At 40.7% G+C, this 26,791-nt stretch overlaps 1 protein-coding gene across 9 annotated transcripts; it reads left to right on the top strand.

Moving 5' to 3' along the window:
- Positions 1-7: 7 nt before the first annotated feature.
- Positions 8-26,176, top strand: LOC139792104 (microtubule nucleation factor SSNA1-like). Of its 9 annotated transcripts, XM_071734944.1 has the most exons (9): positions 152-295; positions 1,376-1,785; positions 17,417-17,930; positions 19,823-19,957; positions 21,669-21,894; positions 22,084-22,207; positions 22,327-22,639; positions 23,777-23,881; positions 25,497-26,176. In XM_071734944.1, the coding sequence occupies exon 2, from the start codon at positions 1,406-1,408 to the stop codon at positions 1,748-1,750; it is 345 nt and encodes a 114-aa protein (XP_071591045.1). In that variant the 5' UTR covers positions 152-295; positions 1,376-1,405; the 3' UTR covers positions 1,751-1,785; positions 17,417-17,930; positions 19,823-19,957; positions 21,669-21,894; positions 22,084-22,207; positions 22,327-22,639; positions 23,777-23,881; positions 25,497-26,176. The 9 variants fall into 9 exon arrangements, with proteins under 9 accessions (XP_071591047.1, XP_071591042.1, XP_071591039.1 ...); XM_071734946.1 differs by having other exon boundaries at positions 8-295; positions 19,823-21,372; positions 21,669-22,639; XM_071734941.1 differs by lacking the exons at positions 22,084-22,207; positions 22,327-22,639 and having other exon boundaries at positions 142-295; positions 1,371-1,785.
- Positions 26,177-26,791: the final 615 nt, after the last annotated feature.

The raw sequence follows: 26,791 nt of genomic DNA on the forward strand, positions 1-26,791 counted from the left end.
GTCCTCCTCTCCCGAACTCTACCTGTCTTCGGAAAACATCGGTTATTTCCGTAGAGCTGTTTTCACGCTCCCGTCAGGGTGGCGCTGTGTTCGGCAACGCTCGGGTATTTCCGTGACCCCTCACCCGGCGGCTCCGAGGCGCTGCAGGCCGGAGCAGCCGTTAGCAGGGCGCGCCCGGCTGATTGGCCGAGGAGAGACCCCGCCGCCGGGGGCCGCGCGGGCCGAGAGGGAGCCGGGGTGCGGTGCGTCAGGCGGCTTTCTCCCCGGGAGCCGAGAGGGCGGGAGCACCAGGCAGGTGGGGGCAATAGGGAGAATTGCGAGAGAAGCGGTGGGGCGGGGGGAGCGGCGCCCGGCCGCGAGATAGGAAAGGGAAGGTCTCCTCTTACCTACCCCCTCCTCCCCTTCCGCCCAGGGACTTGATGTATAGGCAGGAGCCATTTTGTGTACGGCTCCTTTTCTGCGAGGAAGGGCTCGGTACTGCTGAGGGTGTTAAAATGTCCCTGGGGAGGCTGCCGCCGCGGCGGCGCGGGTCGGGCCCTGCCCTTGCCGCCGGGCCCCTGCGGTGGCGCCGGTGTTTCCTGGCCGGCGGTGTCGGGGCTCTGCCCCCCATCCCCGAACAAACGGCCCCGGGCTGCCGCAGCCCCGGCCGCTGAGGGAGAGCGAGGCTCTGGCGGCGGAACGGCCCGGGAGCGGTGAAAGCGCCTCCAGGCAGAGTGTGTGTGAGGGGGGGGAGGGAAGGGGGAGAGCTGAGGGGGGGGACAGCGGGCGAGGGGCGCGAACGGCCGCCCCCGGTGGGCAAGCGGCTCGTCCGCGTCGCGGCAGGCGAGAAAAATCGTCATCCCGGCGGCCGTGAGCAGCCCCACAGCGCCAGAGCCGTATGGTTCAGATGGCCCCGGGGTCGCCGAGTGAAGGGGCTGCCTGGTGCTCAGGTTGAGAGGAAGATTCCCCTTCATCTTCTGAGGCCCGAGTGGATGCAGCTGCTGGTGGTGACTGCTGAGCATTCTGGGAAAGGTTCATTTGGTTGTTTCTGACCAAATCCTCCAAGTCTGAGGTACAAAATATCACCTATTCAGAATAATATTAACGTAACATTACAGTTTTTCGGTGTCAGAGCTGAGCATCGCTATAAGGCTGTCATAGGAGAGACCAGTTTTCAGTAAAGGGGTAGTGTTGCTGAATTTTGACCTGGTCCTTTCCTGAAAAGGGAAGAGATGTGGCACCACTCATAACTAGCTGTTAGCTGTCAGCCTTTATGTAGATCAGCTTCCCCGTGGGTCTGGCTGTACCAGTACAGCATCATTCATGATAAATCTGCTACTTAATTTTTCTTTTTGCTTTTTTGTTGTCTTTTTTGTTGTTTTTTTTTTTAGAGCAGAGGCAGCTTCTTCAGGGAGAAGAGTGGAGGATGACTCAGCAGGGAGCTGCTCTTCAGGGTTACAATAATGAGCTAGTGAAATGCATTGAAGACCTGTGTATGCAAAAGGAACAGTTGAACAAACAAATCCAGCAAGCAGAAGAGGAAAAAAGCAAACTTCAGCATGAAATCCAAACCCTGAATGAGCAACTGGAGTGTGTTTGTGAAAACCTGGCCCAAAAGGTAGCTTCAAGGAATGAGCTTGATAAAATTCTAGCTGAAACTGAAGCTGCTTACATGAAGATTTTGGATAGTTCTAGAACTTTGCTTAGTGTCCTGAAGAAGGAAGTAGGAAGTTTAAAGCATTCACCAGAACTGAAAACCAACGTCACGTGAAATGTTTGAGCTCTTCAGTGCTAAAATTCCACTAGGTGAGAAACGTGGTTGGCCACAGAACCTTTTAACAACAGTAAAAGCAGAGAGGGATTTTCTTCCAACCTTTCTGTATGTTTTGTTGTTATTTTTAAATGCACTAGAAAATAGATGAAATAAAGTTACTGTTTTGCTGTTTAAGAAGTCCAGTTACTACAAAACTATTGCAGATGGGTGGCTGAGGCAGATGTGAGGCTTTCAGTTTTGACAAGGTTCAAGGCTTCAAGGCTATTCTAAAGATGGAAAAAATCCATGTTTTGTTAGTTTGGGTGGCTATGGTGAATTCCTGTTTCATTTAAAACTACTGGATGCAAGTTGATCAGATACTATTTCTTTTTGCTTAAGAAATGCTTAGGCTTTACTGTTAGGGACCAGACCAAATAGAAAATGACTGTTTAGATTCTTCTAGGAGTTTGGAGTTTTCCTGATGCATGCACAAAGACAGGCCCTGTTTACAGTCAACACTAATCTAGAATAATGGAAGGATAAGGTGAGAAAACATGACTTACATGGGGCATAGAGGCTTAAACTGTTAGGACTAGATCCATGGTTCATGTATTTTCTGAAGCTCAAAAGCCATGTTGAGAAAGGAGGCAGGCTATAGTGAAAGCCAGGTTTTGGTGTAAACGTGTGCCTCTGGTGGGCAGCACACAGTGCTGCAGGCAGCCATGCCATGTGAGCTTGGGCCAACTAATCCACTTACAGATGAGGAAAAGATAACTATTTCAGTAGTGTCTGGAAGTCTTAAAAGTGCTGGGTTTCGGTCAAAAAAACTAGGTTAACTACAAGGCTGAAGAAGATAATCTAAGCTCAAAGCCAGTATTAGAACTTCTGGAAACTATTTTTAGTCTGCTTTAGCTCTGTACTGATCTATTAAATAATTGTATTAAGATTTTAAAGAAGAGTAAACAACCTGGAATAGAGAGAAATAAGTTTAAAGGAAATAAGAAAGTAGAAAATGAGACTAAAGGTACTTTGCATCTGTCAGAGGTTAAATAGAACCATTTAGAGTTCAAGGAAGTGGTAACAACATCAGAAATACCAATTTAATCCTGTTTTCTATCTGTGGTGGTTAGTAAACCTCTCTGTGTTTGTGTGTGTGTACTTATGAATGCATTTTGTCCTGCTCATTCATGTGTTATAGCAGTAACTTCTATTTTTAGGCTGTGTCTTGTAGTCAAATCTACATTCTATTCCAATTAACTAAATTCAAAGAAGTGCAATTGTAATCTCCTTACTTGATAACAGTGTATCTCTCAGGTGCAGATATACAAAAGATATGTAGGTGTGAACAGTTTCAGTAATAGCTCTTCAATAAAATGAAGCCAATTTTAGGTTCTTGTGGTTGCCATGCTACGTCAGGGATTAGTGTGTCTGAGCTGATGGGATAGCGTTTCCACTGCCTTCCCTGGAGTAATGCTGAGGTGATGAAGTGAGCTAACCTCAAGGGTACTGCTATTGCTGTAGTAGTTCAATAAAAACAAAGCAGTCCTGAGTATTTGAATGAAACATAAAAATTGTTATCAGTTTTGAGTAGCAAAAGTGATTTATTTGCCTGGATATTTCTTGGCATTCTCTCTTCCCTTAGTCTGGTGGTAGTAGTAATAGAATTTGCATCAAAAGAGGAAGATTTGGGAAAGGATAAAGACTAAAGAGCAAGGACTTCTTTTAGTTGCATATGAAAACTGTTGCTGCTGATTGCCTGAAAGGAAATTTGAAATTGTCTATGTGAAAAAAAAAATTATCACACAAGGTTCATTTATGGAGAATAGTACAGTTCATTTCTTGTAATATCTGTCTCAGACAATAATTACAGGTTTGTTTGTATTAAAATAATCATATTACAAATAATCCCTCTTCTTGCTCCACGTAGGCTGTTAAAACTAAAGTTTTAAGACAATCCTTCTAAGTCATTAAAGTAGTCTACTTCGTGACCATTATTACATTGAAGTGTATCTACACAGTGTCTAAACTAAAATACTGGAGGTGTTTTAATTCTTTAAGTTACAAAACTAAGGGAAAATGTAACTGTAGGCTAGTGTGTATACATGCAAGGGCCTCCCAGATTTCAAATAAAACATTGGAAGTAGTTGTAGAATTCCATTCAGATATCCCAATCTGTATAATTTTTGTTTAAATTCAGATTTACAAATGGAGAGCAATAATACTGTAACTCTAGGCATTGTCAATTTGGAGAATAACTCCCAAGCATGGCAGTCATTGTGAAGTGCACCTGCAGAGTTGTTACTCAGAAATAGCCCTTACCTTTATCTTCTGTATTGTCCCAAATTAACTTATTGTGTCCTTTTATTGAAATGGTAAGCCTTTGCCACTGCTTTTTCTGGTAGTAAGGATCTTGACATAATTAATTTTTCTTGAACAGATTCAGCTTGTTTAGAATAAAAGACAAACTAAATTAATGCATAGTACTGCTAGAACAGAAAGGATAATATGCAGATTACAGCTGTTCTGTAGGGCTAGTTTGCAACAGAGTTTTTCTCAGATAAGGCAGGTTATAAACTCAGAGCATCATACTTATTCCTGACTTAATTTTAATACTGATTTTATATGACTCTGGATTATATCCAGTATTTGTGCTTACAGCGTAGGAGCAGTAATCACAGAAGTTCAGTTTTCCAAATTGTAGTGGCTAATCTGGAGAGCTGTGTTTGGTGTCTTGAAGTTTATTTGGTATGTGAGGAGACAAGCTTTTTGAAACTGCTATCTGGTCTTGATTCAAAGTGTCAGTGAAATGCATTTGGAACACTGGTCAAATTTGTTGAATTTATGTTCTGGCACCTCCATCAGGCTTCCAAATAACAGTACATAATGGAAGAGAGATGATGATTCCCAGCTTTTATAGCAGCATTTCTTAAATATGTACCTAGTACATACAACTCTAGTGATCAGCAGGTTTTTCAAAACTTTTGAATGTTGATTTCTGCCAAATAAACTAAGTTTATTATGTATGTTTGAGTGGTAGAGACACTGGGTCTTGGATTGCAATTTTAGAATTAAGTATCTTAGTTCTACGTAGATTGTGCAGTATAAGTGTGTCCCACACCACACAAAGTTTAAATAGATTAAGCTAAATTGCAACATGGTACTCTTACTTTTGGAAGAAGAACACTCAGAAGGTTGTTAGCAAAAGGATCTGTTGTCTACAGTTAATTCATCATGTAGATGAGTCCTGCACAGAATTCCAATGTCTGGTACTCCTTAGATGACTTTGCTTGTTAGGAAGAATTGAGTTGGAAAATGTAGCCCTTGGCAATTGCTGAAATGACCCTTAATTTTGAGTATATCCCAGGCTCTTGGGGTTTTTTTATGTAAGAAGTAGATAAAACAGTTTATTTTCTATAAGGCTTTTTTGCTTCTTTACAGTAGTGCATGAAGAAATACCAATACATTTTTTAATACTGATTTGTTTGTTTGTTCATTGTGTTGTTTTGCTTTACCAGATGGATAGACATGTTTTCCTAAAATAGGAGTGCTCATGTACTGTGGTTTTTAATGTATATGTATGGTTTTAAATACAGATGTAAGTTGGTTTGTTTCTGTTTTGTTTTGTTTTTCTCTACTGACAGAAGGACAGATCAGCCTTTAGTTTAGGTTGTGTACAAGTTGCTTTGTCAGGGAGAAGTCAGGCACTGAAGCCACTTCTTTGATGACTATTCTTTGCCTTTTTTTAAACTAAGAGTGTGGGGTTTTTGTTCTTTTCCCCTTGCTGCTAAATTGGTCTTTAATTTCAGTTATCCGAGAAAAATCCTCAATTGTTGACTTCCTCAATCAGTTTTCAGATGAAGTTTTATTCAATAATCTAGCTGTAAAAAACATATGTGGCTATTAAGACATGATGGAGAGATTCGGGCTTGCAGAAAAGGGAGCTATATATATATATATTATTTGGTCATTCATAGCTTTAGCTGATGGGGTTTGTGTGAAAAAATAGTCCAGTATTGTAGTTTTTACAAAAATATGATGAAGGGATTTTTTTGACTGCAAGACTATTGATATGCTGCAGTAACCACAACAGCAAATAAGTAAACTAGTAAATTTTAGAACAAAGTTGGGTATCTTACTCAGCAGTGGCATCGAAAAGAATGGTGTCAAATATTTGCATCCTGATTGCAGCAAGCCTGTTGTTTGTGACATCATTCAGAGATGACAGTAGGCTTAATTTGAATGTCATAAATGGGAAAATGTTACTCTTGAAGTAGGATTCATCTGTATCAGAGGAAAAAGGGCACCTGTATTCAGAAATCATGCTAAAGAAAAGGCATTTGAGAAAAGTCAGATCCATTTCCCTCTGGGGGTGAGACTGGTCATGGTTTCACTACGTGTGATTGGGAGGATTGGGTTTGCTCACACCTCACCTCAAGGCATATGAAGTGAGGTGGGAGAGTTTTTCTCTGTTTACCACTTTTGTTTTTTAGAATGTATGTGCTTGGCCCAAAGGGATTTATAATGGTGCTGAGTGTTTTCATGTATTATCTTATTAAGAGACATACACATAGATTTCTGTAGTGGCCAGCCTAAATCAAAAATACAGGTATAGACAGACTATAAAACAAAGTAAGAGGCTGAACAATATTTAACACTTAATTTTAAACATTTTTTCAAAGTACAATACTGAATAGGCTGATCATGCAGCATTCTAAAATTAAATCTTTTAAGTGGTTTTTTTGAGCTTTATATGCATAGTTTCTTCTGATCCAGTTGAGAGCTCTTGGCTTGAGGTTCTCCTTCTATCCAAAATTAATATATTGTAAATGGGAGCACTTTTAAAAAAATATTTCCATCATAGTCCCTAACAGATCTGTAATTTACTGTTTTAAATCATTTCATATAGTTGATTTTGTTGAACATGGTAAAAAAATAGCAAATTTATTTCCTAAAAGCTTTCAAATTTCCCTGTCTGAATTCAGAATTTTATTAAACCATTATTTCTTGTTGTGTGGTTCTTAAGTTGCTATAACTTAGAGACCCATTCTGACTGGGCATTTCTCTCAGTTCCAGACACAAAGTCGTTTTCATACTCTGGAAGCTTTAACTTTTTTAAGCCTTTTTTTCTTATTCAGTAGGAACACTGAGTTGAAAATCAGCATGACAGACTGTTGTGATGCGTTTTTAAAAATGTAGTTAGAGTTTAGGCTGAATTATACTCTGTCAGGTGTTTGAAAAGATAAAAAAAACTGGCAGTAATTAGTAATTTGCTGTAATTGACAAACCCAAAGTACTTTTTATTAAATATAGTCCCTCCTCACAGATTTTTACTAGCATGATGGTCTTTGATACTTCATCTCCAGAGTGGAGGTTGTGGGAAAAAAACCCTTCTAGTTGAGGCAACTCACCTGTGGAAAGAGAAGAGTGAGTGTCTTTGTTAGCTTAGCTCATGGTAAAGGGCTTGTGAGACTATTCAAACCAAGTGGTTATAATGGTCATAGTTTACTGTTGCGAGGTCGATTGAAGCAAGCTGAAAAAAAGTGAAAACCAAGTCCATGCTGCCAGTCACAAGAAAAGTGATACTGATTACAATCAGGTTAGCTTTGAGTGCAGGAGCTCAGGTACAGCAGTTCTGGGCTCAGCAGTTCATTTGTCCTGGTGGAAAGCAGTCAACCATGCGGACACTTTCATTTTTTTAATTTTATTTATTAAGTATTCCATTGAGGCCTCCAGTTGCACTGTCATATGCATTCGTGTTGTGCATGTGAATATATGGGGGTGTTTTTGTGAATGACACAAAGAAACCAACTGTACAGCAGCAATTCAAGTGAAACAGGATTTGCTTTTATGCCATTCTGTTTTTATTTTTAAAAGTGTTTAAAAAATACAAAGTATACAGATGTATTTAAATGGGATATATAAACAATCACTTAAAGGGAATGTTAGTATCTTTACCCCCTTGACAGAGAGTGACACTTAATAGTAATCTGCCCCAAATCAGGGACAGATCTGGGAATGGAGGCTTTGTTTTTTCAGCCTCAGCTGAATGCTCTGACTTGGACTGCTTCCCAGGTATTCATGTCCTGTTTGGCATTTGACATAAACCAACTGGATTATGCATTTTCAACCTGTTTGTTGGGGGAAGGGAAAGAAAGAAGTCAGTAGACACATACTTTATGCTGTTACTTCACATTGCATGAAGCATCATCATGATGTTTAGCAGTACTGGTTATTTCTCCACAGATAAAGCCTTCGTGGTGAATAGCAGCTCCAGAGCAGCTGTTCTCACTTTCCAGATCTTCTTCCTCCAAGCCCCTGCTCACGTGTATTTGGGAACTGACTGTAGGAGACAGGTCACAGGAACAACTTTTAATGATAGTTGCTAATTACCTTTCACAAGTTCCACTAGTTTGTCTTTACAGCCCCTGCTGCTGCATCTGATTTTTATCAGGCTTCTTATTACCTTAAGCTAGGCTATGTAAGAACACCATGTGTTGGTACCAACAGCCTTTAAGGGTTTTCTAGACATCAGGCTCCTTGGTGTTGAAATACAGTGAGGAAATAGAATTCTAGTCCACCTATAATGGTATATAGAGGATACAACGGCATTCTGACCACATAAAACAGCAGCAGGCTGTGTGACAGCCATCTTCCACCACAGCTCATTTTGGGTTAATGGAACTGAAGTAATATGGCAAGTCAGGAATTTTAGAGATAGGGCTTGTCAGTAGGGGACATAAGAAAAGAAGCTGGCTCTGAATTCAGATTAAAAACTACTTTAATCTAATACAGGTAACACCTGACAAATGCATTATTTTCTGTATCACAAGAAATACATATTCACATTTAAAAATAAGTGTTTTAATGAATACAGGATGTTCTTGGTAGAGAATTGCCTAATATTCCTGTATTGTTTACCATTAGAAAGTGCAACTTAAATAGACTGCTCATTGCTACCTTGCCTTAGGTTATGTACCCTCTGCTTTGAAGAGACCCCACAGTGTTCCTACTATATAAACCCTCATTTGTAGCCCTGTCCTCTTCCTGCTGCAGCAGCTTTTGTTGCCTCTGTTTCCTAGCCCCTTACTTTACTTATCTCAAGCTTTTGACCAGAAACACACTGTTCTTCAATATGGAGGGTTGGAGATACTTTCAGTGTCTTAATATTGTCTGGATATATTCTGGCACACTTGGAAAAACTGTTTGCAAAGACAAACAGATTTCACTCAGTTTGATAGTGCCATGAAGGTTGTGGTTGGACAGTGTAAGAATATTATACAGTAGAGAAAAAAGATGCCTGATCTGAGAAGAGTTTCATCCTATGAAAAGCCCAACCTAAAATGGCTTTTAGGTTGAACTGATGGCTGGATGGAATTTGACATTCCTGATATTCCATGGAGATTAAAGAACAGAAGTTCATTATGTTTGTCAATAAGAATATCCTTGCCCTGGACTTTGTTTATACTTTTCTATAACTAAAGGTCTAAATGGGATGCTGGAATTTAATTAGTAGTGATGCTATGTGCAGAGTGGCTTGAGTTTGTTTCAGAAATGATCAGACAGTGTTTGAGAAAACACTAATTTGAAATTAAAAAGAGGAAAAATTAATATAAGGCCAGAGCTTGCAGATCAATGATCTTGTTGAGGAAGCTGTTAGAGGTCAGCTACGTAGTTCTTCAAAGCTCTGAATATGACCCATATTGCAAAAGAATAAACACATGCTAAGATAGAGTATGCTTACAGTAAGGCTACTTGTAAAAAGTGATGTCAAGATGTATTCAGCAATTTTTTTTGTAATCCTGCTCTATTTTACAAACTAATGTATTCCCCAGTAAGGTGTGCTAGAGATAAACATTCCAGATGCCTTCATTGGAAGAGAGCCAATTAAAAATCTGCATGCTGTGAAATCTCTGGGTACCAACAGTGCCTGCACAGACTTTCATGTTTGGTTGGAAAGCACAGCCAAATGGTTTAAAGAGATACCAAAAATAACTTGTTTTGGCTAATAGGCCATTTCCTGGGCCTCATCCAAGATACAGCTTTTGAGTGCAGTACTAGTTCAGAGCCTGAAGCCACAGCACAGCCTTTGTTTCCCAAGCCCATCATCCTCATGCACCTGAACAAGCCAGCTGGTTTTGCAAGGACCATGGGACAAGGGGCCCTCTTGTTGGTGCTGGTAGAGAGCAGGTAATTAAATAAAAGACAAAGCACACTGTACAAAAACACTCCAGGTAGGCTCACGCTGAGGCAGTCAGAAGGAGTTGACAGTCTCTTTTCTTCTTGTACTCTGTACGAAGGGTAAATAAATCTCTGTGTATGTGATTATGCTGCTTGAGGTACTTGATGCTACCTTTGCTACACTGGGGTCGTGTTACACAGATTATTATTTTATGATTTAATTTGTAGTTAGAACACTTTTTTATTAGCATGAGCAAAACCTCTAAGATCAACCAGAAAAGTAGTTGTGCACTGTTACTGGATTTTAAAGTGTTGAGTTTCCACAACTGTAACTTCTGTGCTATGTTCAGTATGACAGCAAAGTGGGTAACAAAAAACAATTTTAAAATTCTGACATGAATTTTAAGAAAATTCTAAGAATTTAATAAGTGGTCACAAGGATTATTTTACCACAAGGGTTACTTGAAAGTTAGTGGGTCCTGTGCTCTGTTTGCCAATAGTGTTCTGGACTTTAAGATTCAGGATTCTTGGTAGATTTCTCAAAGCCATAGCTCCTGAAATTAAGCCTTTTTATTTGTTCTTCTCCCTCTGCCACTCCACCCTTGAAGTTGTATTTCTGTTTCCTGTGAAGAAAAGGTTGAAAACACAAATGCAAGTAAACATAAAAGGCTCAGAAATGAAAGGCAAATATAAATAATTCTAGATGTTTTTCATGGCTTAACAACAGTCTCACACTTTGTGCACGACCATGTCTCTTTGAATGCTGGAAGCTGGTCATGGTCAAAATCCTATTGAAAATTTAATACCAAGTTATACTCAAATCAAAGAAGATGTAAATTACAATGACTTCAAGAAAGGCAGTCTCGTAATCCATGGGTGTAGATGCTGTGGCACACAATGAGTTTTCTTTATGTGAATATTAAAGTTCCTCTCTTACTAGCTCAAGCAACTTCACCCAGTTTCTGCAGCTGCTGTGCATTACCCTGACGTGTCAGGGCAGCTCCTACCAGCCCAGCCCCAACATGATCTGCAGGTGTTGAGGAACAAGGTCTTGTTTGGAGACTGATCTCTGGAGCTCCCAGGTCCAGAAGCTGGAAGCCCCACGGGGTAGCAAGGGAAGGGAAGGCTGCCTGCTTCTGGGAGAGAGCACATCCAGCAGTGGTCATAGTCCCTATTCTGCCAGAAGTATCAGCCTAATATGACCCTTCCCAGAATCAGGAATGTTAGAGGAACAAGTGGTTTCAGGGCTGAAAGAGGGTCTAGGGGATTTAGCTCATGGAAATTAATATAGGAAAGGTAAATGTGTAGGTAGCTGGAGAGATGGGTTTTCTAACATTTATGGAGCTTTCTTTGGAGTCCGAAATGCCAAAAATATGATTACAACATGCAGCTGGAGACTGAAGATGGGATTTAGAAATGGAATAATTTATCAAACTGGAGCTAAAGATAGAAGTAAATACGCTGTATAAAGGGCAAGATGAATACAATTAAGTAAAACTGACACAGAAAAAGAGAAAATAAGCTGCTGAGAACATTCAAAAGGATTTTCCCAAGAAGAAAGCATCACAAAAGCTGCCAAAATTGTATTAGTTTTTAAATGTTTTTAATTAAAATATATAGAAGGTTACTTTATAACATAAAGAAAAATTTATCACAATAGAAGTAATTAAATCCTCACAAAATTAAGATGAATTTTTATACCATTCCACAATTATTCTGGACAAATGCTTTTAATTTGGCCCAAACAATAGCAAGGAGGTTTTGTGGGTATGCTAGTATGCAAATCTAGACCTGTTTCAGTCATCACAGAGAGGGGACAGTAAGAGGGAACATGATGACAATATGGAAAACAATGAGTGGGGCTGCACAAAATTTTGGCTCTCATATTTTGTAACAAATCTCATGGTACTTTGTGGTTTGCTTAAAGCTCCTGGATTTGTGTAGTAAATAAGAATCTTCAGATTTCATTACAGAAAAACAAGTTTCTAATTTTGCTATTACAAGACTTAAACTAATACAGAGAAGAAAAGGAATCAAACCACATCTTTTGAGAGACAAATTTGTAGACTTTATCTCAAAAACTAAAATGCACCTTCCTTATTGAAAAAAAATAAATCTAAAGGCATAAAGCCAAGATTTGGTCATGCTGTTAGAGCTCAGGTCGGTGTTCATAGGGTGTTAGTCACTCAGGCATTGCTGAGCCTTATATCCCATCCTTTTCTTTCCTTAGCAACGTTCCCTTCCAGCCTTGAAAACAACATGCCTCTGCCCTTTCTTTTACTTGCTTTTTCCTTCAGCAGATGCTGACGAGCCCAGTGTCTGATTTCAGTTCTGATCTGGAATAACTCCAGGGGCGTGCACGAAGCCATCTTGCCGCTTCCCTCCGAAGGGGTGGTGGTGGGGAGGAGAGTCAGGGCTATTGTTCTCCCTCCCTCCCGCAGCAGCAGCTGCCAGCATTGTTCCCTCTTATTTACCTCCCTCTCTCTGTAAACCAGCAGGGCCCGGAGCAGAGGGATGGAGCCCTCCTCATTAGGATAATTAGGCTGATTTCTGAGAGCAGGACAGAGGGAAGCAGAGTTCCAGTCGGTGCTGGGCCTCTGCACACCCTCCCGCCACAGCCGCCCCTCGGGCTGGAGGGCCCCGATGCTGCAACCTTTACATCTCAGTGGAAATGTATGGATAGGTGCAAGAAAGTTGGGTTTTTTTTTATCTTCACGTGGTGTTCCTTGCGAGTTGTATGTACCAGGGAAACAGCGAATGTCTAATTAAAGCAACAAAGGAAAAATTCCATGTTGGACCCTTCCTTGGCATTAGCCAAGTGGAAATTCCAGCATAGAAAATTCTTCTTGAGCAGGTTCCCTTTCGCACTTGGAACAGGGAGAGCTGGTCCAACTTTGTTTCTTCTGCACAGTGGAAGTTTTGCATTTTGTGTAGGAAAGGCTTATGGTCAATGAGGACTTACGAAATTTCCTTCTTGCAGGGAAAATGTTACAAATATCCTTTGTTGACCACATTTCCTTGATATCTTAACGGCAAAATACCGTGTGTACCTGGAAGGTTCTACTGCACACTGGAAGACATTTAAAATGTACATAGACATATTTAAAAACACATGTAAGCTTCAAAAAACCTATTATACAAGTAAGCAAGAAAACAAACAAACAAACAAAAAAACACTGGGAATTCTGCCTTTTGTGTTTCTGTCTGGTACCAGAATCAAACACCAAACTTGCAAAAGTTGCCAACTGCTTCCACTTACCAGTGCAATGTTTATGGCCACCTTTATGAAAGAAACCATGGCATTGCTTGTCTTTGCTAACACTGTGGCATTTGTAGTGCCTGAAAGGCAATTAAATTATCTTGTAAGCCACCTCCCAAGTCTGTAAGAATATTTTTTGTTTGGGAGCAGATTGATGGTGCCAGAGTTTCAAGAGCAGTTGTTCCTACTCAATAGCCCTCTGCATTGCAAACTCCATGAAAAGCCTCAATTAAGCTGAGCTCACAGTGTAACCAAGCCAGAGAAGTGAAATCAATAGAGGAATGAAATAAATATTACAAACTGACATGAAAAATCCTATTGCAATTGTAATTGTCTGTAACAAAGTGCTTTATACCACCCATAGGAAAAAGAAAGTCAGTATTCAACTTTTCTGCCACATTCATGTTGTCCCAATTGCTCTCAACATGTTCTCAGCTGGAACATTTGCCTCTGTCTTTTGCATACATAGAAAAGGAGTGCAGGACCCAGTTTCACCCTTCCCTTTCCCTCATCCCACTGTATTTTTGGCTTAACAGATTGGCAATTCTGACTAGCACAAAGTGAATCCATGTGGAAATCTACTCTCTCTTGACAAAGTTGCATTCCAGAAATTGAGCAAGAACAATCCCCTTCATTTTGTAAAGTGGGGGAGAGAGGTGTGGGGGGGGTAACACCACAACCTGGACACTGCTTTGCAGCCAGAAGAAAAAATGTTGTCCTTATTGATACCTGATTACTCTGTCTTCTCTAGGAAACAGAAGACATCTGAAAGCCCATTCAAACCGCAATTTTGTTGTTTAGAATTCAGTGTTTTGATATGTAAATATACAACCGGATTTTCTCTGACTCCAGAGAGAGTCAGAGACTCTCTGAGTCTCACTGATGAACATGGGGCATTCCTGTAGGAAGAGCCCTGTACTAGTGCTGCTATGTGCAAGGGTGATCTGTGGGGGACACAGCTATAAAATGGAAAAATGGTTAAACAATATGCAGTGCCCCTCATAAACAGTCATGCTGTGTTTTCTTTCCCTCTCTATTCTCAAAATTGTTGCCTTGGGGAGGTAAAGAATTACTGTTGCCATAAACCATAATCAAGCTCAGATGTGTACAGTGAAGGGCCTTGCTCAAATATCAAAGGGATCTTAAACTGCCAAAACAGAGCAAGATAGAGAAATCCTGAAGGAATCAGAGATCTTATTTATGACTGACCTTCATTTTAACTGGGAAACGCGTGCTCTTTAATGCCAATGCTCTCACGAATGAATGTTTTGTTTTTGTTCAGCTTATTGGGAATCTCTGGTGCCATGGTATTGATCTAAACTCCCAAACAATGAGCCCAGGGTGAGGAATTACATGTGCATTCCAGAAACATTTTTCTGCTCTGAACTAGTCTCAGGAGTGACAGTGCCAGGTTTTGTCATCCTGTCTGCCATGGCATTGCCTTCTGGGGCTTGCCTCTTTGTGTTTACATCAACACTTGCTTAAATAACTCCACATTTTCTGCATTCTCATAACCAGTTGTCTGGATTTGAGAGAAAAATGAGATAACAACTCTTCAAGGAGATTTCTGTTGATGTCTGGATGAGTCATTCAAAGGCCAGGCATAACAAGAAAAAACAGGCATATTAAATCTCTGCAGCCAAATATAAAATCCCAGTATCATGGTGCGACAGTCTCCCAGGTGGTGCCTCCCTTTTTACATTTCACAGGGTAACATTTGACTGGAGAGTCTCTACATCCCAAAAAATCTTAGTTTAAAATCTATTTCCAAACTTATCTTTGTAATGGACCCAAACTACACACTGAACTTTGGGCAAATTTAGATCTACATTTCCAGCTGTATTTTATGGCTCAATGCCAGCTGTAGTTTTAAAGAAACATACTTAGCTCTTGTCAGCTGAAGTCAAGTGCTGTGTTCCCCTGGCTTCACATAGGATATTCTGTATTAGAGCAAATATTAATTTCCATAATCTCAAAATTGTATCTCAAATTCATTCTAAACTCCAATTAAACACTTGGATGAAAAATGTTATTCTCTAAATGCTACATTACATTTAACATAAACTGCACGAATGACATTGCTAGGTGGGTACAATGAAAAGGAGAGTTTGTCAGGAAAGCTGATAGAGTCATCCATTCTGAAATAAAAAACTCTTAACCAGGATTGCAGCTATTCATAAAATACACTTCTTGTCTGCTAAACAAAAAAACATAATCTGTCATAAAAGTCTGAACTCCTTCGCAGTTTCCATTCTCAGCTTTGTCTGTGAACAGCTGTCAATATGTGTTTGAAACTAAATTAAAAAAAAAAAAAAAAGGATAGGTTTCATATTTGGTGCAAAACAAGCTGATCTTTTAAACTGAGCTTTTTCAGGTAGAAAACCCATTGGAGTTAATTGAATGGGCATATTTAGGTTATTTTTTATCATTGCAACACGTTGTTTTGCAATGCAAAATATGTCAATTTACAGTAAATAGACGTCTGCAATAAATTAACTTCAGAGTTTCAGAAACACAGATGGTATTTCTTGCACTTTCCCAAAGGGCTATATTTGCTCTAGAAAAAGCCAAGATTTTTGCTGTTCTGTCATTTTTAGGAGTTCATGCATCCCCGTATCTGCTGCAGTGAGATAAAATCTGTTATGAAGTTTATCTGCAATCAAGCAAGGAGACTAAACAATTTATTTTGTCACTTGCAATATGTTTCTGCTGCCTCCAGCATTTAGGTTTTTTTAAAAGTACATTTGTAAAAGAAATAATAAAGATTGTGTACTGCAAAAGGCAAGTCTTAACATTCAATAAATCTCAGATAGGAAAAAATCTGCATTGGTGGTTCTCCCACTGCCTCACACAGTGCACTGCGGGAGCACCACGGGAGCATCCCCTCCTGGCAGCAAGGGCAAGTGGAAAATAGAATGGAGCTAATCTTTTTTTAAAGATTTAACATACAGATGAATAAGCATATGTAACATTTCAGAGCAACCTTTTTTTGAGCTTACGTTCCTGAGTGTCTTAAGCATTTTTGGAAATTTTGCCCCTCATTACATTGCAAGACGTTTAATTCAGGACACTCCAGTGAGGGCAGAATTGCTGTGTTCTTTAAACAGAAAAGGTAACCGAAGCATAGAGTTTACGGTAGGTCCTTCATTCATCCCACCTCCTTATCTGAGAGAGCTTAGGAGCCAGCTTGTCTTTGCTTCCCTCTAGAGTCGATGGAGAGATCTGGCACCTCCAAAGAGTGGTTCAGCACACAAACACTACCGAAAAAAAATGCATGCAGTTATCCCCTCATACAGGGAAAAAAAAAAAAAAAAAAAAAAAAGGGTTTAGACATTGGGGGCAATAAAATACAGCATATTTTTTGTATGTCTGTAATTATGATGCTTAACTGATTCAAATTGAACACTGTAAAGTAAAAATCATTACTCTTTCATTTATCATGTTATAACAAACAGAAGATGGCTTATAGATATAACTTGACTGTGACCACCTATTAAGAAGTGAGACAAATACTCTTGTGGCAGAACTGCCAATGACTGACTGGCAAAACCTACAAATGAACTCAGAGAGGAATTCAGGAATTCAGACACCTCAGCTACAAGTTCTTTCTGAAAGTAGACCAAGTTCTGCCCTCCTGAATTACACATTTCATTTAACAACATTTTTAATAAAAAAAGAGTAACTGAGGCAAATATGAAGGCAGAATGGCAATGTGTGCAAAGTGCTTCTATCTGGAAGCAGCAGCAGCACTTCCCTCTGCTGCCCTGAACATTCCTTTGCTGTCTGGCATTCCTCAAGCCTTTCTGGATTGACACTTTCCTTGCTGTTTCTGGGATCAGAGCACATAATTTTAGATGTTCGTCTTTTACAACTCAGTTCCTGTAATACTGCATTTGCCTTTAGGATCACTCATGGCCCTAACCCTAAAAGTATTCAGCAGCTCAATGAAATTGGTCCCTATTTCACAGGAACTTTTAAAGTCCTAATGGATACCTACCTGCATGTGCAGACACCTGAAATCCTTTCACAGTCTGTTCCTTGCTCTGCCCACCAGCTGCTTCATTCCTCCAGCTGATGGATGACTGTGAAAAAGCTGGATTCAAATCAGATTTTGAATCTGAAGACAGCATGACTGCAGTATCTTGTATTGCTCAGAGGACACTTTTTTCCACAGATCCAGAATTTTTGTTTTTGCATTTGAGATTTGTCTACCTGTTATATATTTTCTCTTCTTGTTCTGTCCACAGATTTTTTTTAACCCACCGAACAAATAAAGAGAACAACTTACCTAACTTAGCTTCATCCTCGGTGACACATTCTCTCACTTCCCAACGAGCTGCAAGGCAACCTCAAATCCTTATCAACACCACGTCAGAGGATGGAGTGCAGCAATTTGGGTGGATAGAAGAGAGGATGAGATCTCATCAGAGCTGGTTCAGCCAGCCAGCAGCATCTCCCGCTTCCTTCCCTGTTGCTGGAAGCCATGTGGCAGCAGCTGTGAGAATGACTGCGAGAACACAGCCCACAGCCTCCAGGGGCAGATCATCAGGAAGTAAACACAATACTGATCTGGATCAGAAATACTGTATTAGTAGAGCCTACACTGAAAGTTTAGCTAGAAGCACTGCTGGATCCCACCAGAGGAAAGGAATTCATGGTCAAATGGCCACTGCACAGACTCAGTCAGTCTGGACTCACACGCAAATCTGACCTGCTGAGACTTGCTGTCTGTCCTCGGCACAGCCTCTGCCTACCAGGATGGTGAGTTCAGCTTTCACGTTTTCTCTCAAGGCCTACTGAGGGTTTGCACATTACCATTCTTGCAGGTTCAGGCTTTCTTTATACAGGCCAGCACAGCTCTGGGGGAAAAGGGGAGCTTCCAAGATGTTCTGGTGCCAGCCTCAATTCCTTGGCGCCACAGCTTGGTTGGAATGATCACTGCTTGTAAAAAACTGAGCACTGCTGTCCTTGGTAGAGATGTAAATTGGAAGACATCATTCACTTGCCAGAGAGCTGTTCCTTTGTATTTCTTGTTTTCCACAGTAGAACATAGAGACACAAATTTTCTTCTTAAGGTAACTGTCAAGCAGTGCTACATCCTCATCCTATTGTCATAAACTGGCCCAGTTGTATCCCACGTGCATAAGACTCTGCTTTTATAGACTTTTGCAGCTAAGCCACAAACTTCTAGCCCTGCTGTATTTCTCTTGCAAAACCAGATGGATCTTCTGATCTCTTGATCAGCAGCATGTGGTGCAGCAGGTAACAGAGCAAGCTGCTCAGCAGGAAGGGGCTGTGCTTGCTGTGAGCCCACGCTCAGGCTGCCAGGGTGGGTCACACACCTCCCAGCTGCTGCACAAAACTTCCCTGCCATGGAACCAAATGCATCCCATGTCACAAGACCTCATATCTTGTGTCAAATTTCACTGTGTCCCATCGCAGAATAAACATGGAGCACTGTCCTGTATAAACAGGAACCTTGAGGTGGGCAGTTTCTTGTCTGACATTTACCTTCTGGTTAAGGTAAGCATGGTTGTATGCCACTAGAAGCAATCATGAGGAAAGGAAAGCAGCACTTGGGCAAAATGGCAATGGGAATTCAAAGAGGAAGTGGTGAATATTTGCTTGTAACACTTGCTGAACTTATTTTCTCTTCGTTCTCTACATCAGGAAAAGCTATTACAGTAGGTGGAAGGGAGACACTTCTTTCTGGTTCCATGCATGTGCAGCAGATTCCCTGCTGGAAAAAGCTGCCCAGCACATTTTGTTCAGTGTGTGTAAAGCCTGCAATTGCACATTGCACCAGAAGCAAAACATGTTGCAATACAGGAACCTGAGTAAAGGCTAAATGCTAGCTAAGACCCATTTGTGGGACCTACTTTGTGTAAGCCCTCTTTTTTAAAAAATGAGAGAATTCTGCTGGTATTTAATTTCCTTTTTTACAGATGAGAAGTTTGGTGTATTGAGGATGTGGCTAGGTTCTGATGAAGAATGTATTGATGAGTGTGACTGATAGGGAAATGACAAAGGTAGGTAGAAGGAGGAGGATGTGTAGCTGCAGGTATGGTGTCATGCCCTGCACCTCACCAGGGAAGCAGGGGGGGCAGAGGCTGAACACTCACCAGAAACTGGCTTCAGTGACCTGCCAGGACTGATTGTCCTTCCTGGCTGAGTAAAAGATTCTTGCAGTTCAGTGTGTAGCCATGCTGGAACAACTTCGGATGGAGTTCCAGCCTGTTCATGACAAATGAGCTCATTACAGATGTCAGTTCATGACGAATACAAGTCTTTAATTTACTTCTTAACTCTGAAGCTAGTGGAAAAGACCTTCAAGGGATATTGGCAATTGCCTTTTTTCTGTTAAGTGTTTTCCTTCTACAGCAGCATCTCTGAAGAAGCAACAACTGAAAGGAGTTGGGTTTTTTTTTCTTTAAATGGTCACTTCTGTGCAATGATACTGTTCTTTCCACTTGCACAGTTTCCACCTGAACTTTTTTTTCTTTTTTGTTCTTGAGGGATGAACCTGTGATAGCAAGTGTAGAACATACATAGGGGGACCTGAGGACACAGGTTCCTTTCAGAGGAAAGTTGCAGACATAGGCCTTGTTACAGTTGAGGTCAGAACTACCCAGTTTTGTTTGTGTGACTTTCAGGTTCACAGTCTGGAAGGAAGGACAGCCTAAGTGGGAGAGGTCCAACAAAAAACTACATGCCTGACCTTGGGAGAATTTGGGGTACCTCATCTTAAGAGAAGAATTACAAAAAGCCTTGTTTATGTGCCTGAGTTTGTGAGTACCTGAACATCATTTGTATCCAAACTTCTACTACCACACTTGTCCCGAGATGCAGCCACCTTGCTGAACTGAGCAAGGCTCCATGTCTTTTTCTCATCTAAGACAGCAGCAACTGTGGCCACTTTGATTTCAAAACACACCAGGGAGTACTTTCTGCTGTTTTCTTAACAGCCTAAAGGTTAGGGCTCTTGCTCTGGAAATAAGAAACCATTTTGACTTCCAAGCTGAAAAAAAGAATTATCAATTGTTCCAATGGAATTAGTAAGCTACAAAATTATGTGGGAGGGGAACAAAGTCCATCTCTCTTTTTGAAATTAGTTGAGTTCAAGACCAAGAGTGACATGGCTAGAAGGACAGGAAGCAAAGTGGTGCCAGAGTCTGTAGTCCACAAGTTAGGCACTTAGCTGAGAGTGTAATCCCAAAGCAAAAGAAGTATGGGAACTAGTTTTATAAAATACATAAATCCCTTGGCAAGCAGAGTTCACAGGCTCCTGATCTAAGTTCATTTCTCACTGCGTCCCCCTCCTGTTCCTCATGGGCTCTGCAGCTGCAGTGCTGCAGCATGTCAAGTCCTCACAGCCCATTCTAACTCAATTGATCAGTACAGTTGATCAAAGTTTGTGAGTTAGTAAAAGCCAAGGCTGAGGCAAGATGTAAAATGAGTAAATACAGTTTCTAGGCCATATTTGCCTTCATTTTCCAACTCTCAAATCTTAAAAATGAAACGCCTGAGAACTTATCTCCAGAAAGACTGCAATTAAGGGTGAAAAACAAACTGGCTTATTATGGGGAAAATACTTACCTTCATGGATCACTGTTGCATCTCCAATTTTTTTATGGTGTATTTATTATAAAAAGCATACTTACTTTCTCAGGGAGAAGTTCTCTCCCAACCTGTACCTTCATGGCAGCAGCATTCTTGAGCCACTCCATCAGTTCTCAATCCTGTGCTACTGATGAAAAGGAGCAGCTACTGAAAAAAGGAGGGCATCGCAGGCTTTCATCTTTTTCAGTCCCTGCCTGACTTCATTAAACCATGAGCCTTGTCAGACCTTTTCCTTCCTGAGAGCCTCAGAGAGCTTCTGACAGCCTTATCAATCCTCTCTTTGAACTTGTGCAATAATCTATGCTTTATTTTATTTTAAAAATATCAAGTGGAAAATGAGTTGACCTCCTGTTCTAATTTCCTCTTGTCTGTTGTTTCTGAGGGAGAAGACCCCTTTTAAGAGAGGTGCAAAGTGCCCCAAACTTCCCACTGACTCCAGTGGAGTGGAAGGGCTGTGATCCAGGAAACCCTTTGAACATGCAGGATGCTCTCTGTGGGGTTGTATTATACAACATTCACTCTCATACTGCTCAGAATAGCAGGTCTCCTTTTCAAACGGGCTACTGAAGTATGAGGTGCACAGGTAATGTAGTAATAACACTGCCTGCCTATTACTTCTTTTGAAATTCTCAACTGAAGTTAGCATGTGTCTTGAAAAATTAATTCTAGCTGAGTCTGGTGTGTCAGATAAGGGATATGTTGCACTGGTGCTGTGAGTCAGAGGCTCATTTATTCTTTCTCTGTGGCAGTGGGAGCACAGTCAATGAAAGCTGTATCTATGACAACTCCCTTACTGAAGTGCCAGGGTCATTGTGCTGTCTCTAAAGTTACAGGAAAGAAACTCTCCAGGTTACTTTTTCCTTTTTTTCTTTTTTTTAGGTGCAGACATGTTTGAACCAAGACATTCCTTCTTCTTGTAGCTGCTAGTTCCTGAGCACAAGCTTCAATGTTTTTCTTGTACTTGGTATAAAATGCCTAATCAAAGCCTTCCCTGCTCTGTTATAGCTTTTATATTATTTATTATGGTAAAAATATGAATTACTGAACTTCAGCCTTGGCAGATAAGTGAAACAGGAAAGAACTTTCAGCTCTTTGGTTTCAGAAGGTGAGTAAATCTCTGGTGGAGTCTGCACACATGGTTGGAATAGTTCCCCTCATTTACACTGGCACAGCTCCACTGACTGCTGCTGCACTGCCCTGATTCACACTTCCAGCAGCAGGGAGTTAGAAACTCAGGGGCTTGAGACAGCTGTAACTTTTTCTTGTTGCTTGTCCCGCTTACCTTTTGAAACAGAAAATTTAAAATCCTACATGAAGAAAAAAAGGAGTTTTCTCCTCTGGGTTATTAAGAGGGACTTGACCACTGAGAGGAAGGAGCTGTAAGCAATGCATTGAGGCTGACCTTGGAAGAAGGAGAGGTTAAGTAACAGTATAACTATTCACTCTTGAACCAAGTCACACACGGCATTTCTCATATATAATTATTTAACATAATGCCCTGGCAGTAAGGAGCTCCTTTTTAACCTGGTTTCTCTAGGAAATGTAGTGCCTGTGTTCACACTGTCTGCCTGTCACATCTCCTCCCCAGACCTCCTCCTGCCACTTACTGGCATGTGATAGAGCAAGTCCAGAAGTGCATCCTGGTGGTTGTACATGGGAGAGATGAATGCCTGACCATCCCAGGGCACAGTGCAAAGACAATCAGACAGCTGGAGAGGGGGCTCTGGACACCACAGCTGTGCCAGGACAAGAGCTGCAGGCATCTCTGCTGTGCCAGAGGGGATGCCCAGGCACCTGGGGACGCTGCAGGAAGGAGTGATGGCACCAGCATACAGGAAGGAACTGGGAGGGTAAACGGGATGCAGGAGAGAAATCCATAGGGAACAGGCATCTGTGAGCTTCACTGCAGACAGCAGCTGAGCCTGACCTGAGACAGGCACTGAGCTGAACAAAGTCCTTTAGAGTAACGTGCGTGTTCTTTCCAAAGTATCTGCTGGTAAAATACATTTAAGCCAGTTAAACTAAGCTTCCATGTCAGCATCCAGCAGTACAGCTCAGCCTGATTTGCCAGTCTGCTTAACAGCAGCAGGCAATGTAAAACTAGTGCTTTATGATTTAGGATGGTTGATTTCAGGAGTCTTTGCCTTACTGTATCTCTGCTTTTGAAAACCAAGGAACACAAAGGTGTCTGCTTGCCTTTGAAAAAGGAAATAAATATTAACTTATCTGTACAATGTGTGAGCGGATCTAGCCTTGTTGCAGGAAACTCATTAATCTCACATGGAAAATAAATAAACCCAGGGAGAAAAGGATGGGTGGGATTTTAACTTCCTCTATTTCCGTGAATCGTTATTTTATATGAACAAGTGCATGCCAAAGGTTTTTAAGAGGAAAATTACTGCAAAGGGAAAATAAGTTTGTTGAATATTTTAAAAGCTTTTCAGTAGAGGGATAACTTAGGGTGGTATTGGGAAAACTCACCTGTTAAATGCTGCCTGATAATTCCCACTCTCAGGCCACGTTTTCCACTGCTGAGGCCATTGTCAGACTTGAGCCACAAAGACTCACATTTTCCATGGCAGGTGTCTGCCTAAGGCTGGATACGTGTGATGTGTGTATGCATGTATCAAGACTTGCCTCAGACTGAGTGTGTATAGAAATTTCAGCCAAAATGGTTTTGCATTTCAACAAGTATAAGAAAAAATGTGCTGTTTGCCTCACACTAAAAGGAAAGGCGGCTTCGTTTTTAGACAGTCCTGAAAGCCCCATACTTTGCTATAAAGGCATGAAATTTGGCAGGAGGAGTGCTTTAGCCACTCTGGAAAACCACCTCAGCCTGCCTGAATTATGGGCCTAAGCAAGATCATTTGGAGCTTGATAGAGCTTCAAGGTTTGATATTTCAAAGATTCTGGCTTCAGTGATTCTGTGCTGGTGTGAAGCTGACCGAGGTGTTTTTCTTCAACTGGTTTCCCCTTTGCTCCCTCAGACTCTGCTGCTGGTCTGGGACCATCCAAGAAATGGCCATCCAAGGAAAGGACAGGCTGCAGATGGAGATGGTCATCCAAGGAAAGGACAGGCTGCAGATGGAGAGGTGAGAGAAGACATGAGAGTACTGTCTGAACAGAGACCATGAGACAAGGGAGGAAGGTTGAGATGAGAAGCCAAAGATGGTTCAAAACAGGGATGAAGTACAGGAGACCAGGAAGGAAGAAAGGGATCAAATGTTCTGTGGCTGTTATACTCACAGTCAATGACACGTGTGCCTCCAGATAAGACAGTTGCAGTTTTATTTGCTGATGGGGAAAATGAAGGTGGTGCCTGACAGTGCATTCAGAATTACAGATTTGAGAGTGGCAATGAGTACAGTTGGAGCCCATTTTCAGCCATGGAAAAGCTGGACTTTCAACATGTAGCCATATAAAAAATAACGAGAAGAACTGGGAAATAAGTGATTGGCCATTATCCTCCATAAAAATATGACTCTGCACTTGAGAAGAGCCACTACTGGTGTTCTTGCTCTTTCTTCACAGGTGGGAGATATGGTTGTTCTATGTCTTGAAAATTCAAAACCTCACTGAGATGCCTTTATTTGGCTTTAAATGTTGGTCTTTCCCCTAGACAGATATTTGTGACCGGAGTAGCCAGTTCTTCCACAATCATTCACATATTAATTTCCAGCATTCTAGACCTGCTCTCATGTAATTTTTAAAATTAGAAACTGTTCACTGAGTGACTACCAGTTCTGTCTCTGAGCCCAGCGGTTTATTCTCTGATCACTAAAACAGCTTAAAACTGAGTAATTTGTATGGTGTTCACCAAGCCTACCCTGCCAGAATGTGGTTCTTTCTTCAGATTAATCCACAATCTTTGGCAGTCTCAAATTGTTAAAGGCAGCAATTTCTAACACCAAAATATTGCTAGAAATATTCTTCCCTCAGGTTTTATGACATCCATTCCATTATATTCTATGGATCCCAAAAGCCACTAGTTCAAAGTTATATTTCTATACAGACATAAAGCTTAGACAAGCAAGCAGTTTTAGGATATTTATGAGAAACAGAGAACTTTTAATGTAAGGTAACAATGCCAATTTATGGTCATAGGATGGGTGTGCACTAATTCAGACAAATGTGTTTCTGAAAAAAATACAGGCTGGAAAAGCAAATGAAAGCAAGTGTGAAAGAGACAGAGTCAGCCTTAGGTGAGTGCAGGAACATCTGCAATCAAATTAAAATACCAAATAGTATAATACCACAGGACAGCTTTTTTACAGTGTATATGAAGGAAAGCAGGCATGGGGTATTTGAATTTCTAGTCCAGATGGCAAATAGACAAAATTCACATCAGATTCCATAAGCTTCTGGAGGATATGTTGGGAGGCAGGAATTAAATTGCAGATGTGCAGCATGGGGAACACAGGGAGAGCCCAGGACAGAAAGGAAAGGAGGGCACACATCATATTTAATGGTCCATGTCTGGTTTCATACTGGATAAAGAAATGGCAGTAGTACAATACCCTCTACACTGAGCATTTATACTGTGATTCCCTTACATTCCATCCATACAAAATTATTATGGCAGCTTTTATGATGGTTGGGTGTTGACAAACATTGCTCCCTTGAACACATTCCCTACTACCTAATAATAGCTGAACTCCTGTAGCTTTTTGGTGTGGGTTGACAATTTTCATTTCTTTCCTCTATCAGTTGCCTGCTTTCACAAAACTGAACTTACCTCTGAGTGAATTCAAACTTATCTCTGAGACCTGTGTCAACTGTTCGAAACCTGCTGACAAATTCAAGATTACTGTGAAGACATCTAAGCCTTGATTCTTTGGAAACTGAACAAAAAATGGAAGACACTAGAAAGAAAGGGAAAAGGAAATAAACCAGACATTCATATTTTGTATGTACTGAGAACTGAACTGGGTTAATGCAAGCACATCAAAAGCTGATAGTCATTAGGATACTTTCAGAAGTCTCTTGCAAAATCCTCCTCCTCCACTCAGCTATTTCAAAAGCTTCAAGACAGTAGAGGTTCTGCACCTGTGGAGTGCAGCCAGGGCACACACTACAGCTCTCTGCAATAATTTTCTGCATGCTGATGGGAACAGAACTGCAAAAAGTAGTTTTGAAGCCCATAGTAATGCAACCATCGATTCCTGGCTGCAATGGATCTTGTGTCTGAAAACCTTCTATCTCAGCAATTTGTAGCTGTTTCTAGTACCAGTGGACCATTACTAGCTTCTAATTTGATGAAAGCTACCTACCCAGAAATACCACACCAACAGTCAGTCTAAAGTCACATACTTGGATTTTCCAAAACTGATTGCAAAAAGGAGTTGTCTTCTTATTCCTTAAATAAATATTATCTGCATATAGTTTAATTTAAGTGATATGGCTTTGTTGTGCCAAATATTTTGGGGTAAGGGAAAGGATTTTTAAAAATGGTACTTACCTAGGCAGTTGGATATGACTACACTTTTCTGTCTTTAATTTAGAAGTTTAAAAATGAACTGAAATAAACTCTATGTTTTTGATCTCTATCTTGAACATCTCTGTGAACAATACATGACAGTTGTACAGTGCTGAAACCCACAACTGAGGAACTAGAACTTCTACTCAGGAGTGCATAACTCTTTGATTCAAGGATAAATGTTTCCTTATTTATTAAAGCTGGCTGGGGGAAATCAAGAATTCTGGAGAAGAAATTATACATATTTGTTGTCATGTTGATATATGTCTGAAGAAACTACTATTCCCAAAACAAAAATGAGTAATTAAAAGTTATGCTTTGTGATACCAGAATTTGAAAAAAAACAACCCATATGGCATCTAATTAATGTCAATATGACTACTTTCATGTCTTTTCTCAGGGGTAAGATATTTATAGTCACATACAAAAACAAGTAAAGAGCCTAAGGGAACACAAACAAAACCCCACCACCCAGGACCTTAACTGCAGCATCTGCAAGACAGCAATCATGGAATACTTGATGAAG

Source organism: Heliangelus exortis, chromosome 2 (genome assembly GCF_036169615.1).
Source record: "Heliangelus exortis chromosome 2, bHelExo1.hap1, whole genome shotgun sequence".
NCBI classification, from domain to species: domain Eukaryota; kingdom Metazoa; phylum Chordata; class Aves; order Apodiformes; family Trochilidae; genus Heliangelus; species Heliangelus exortis.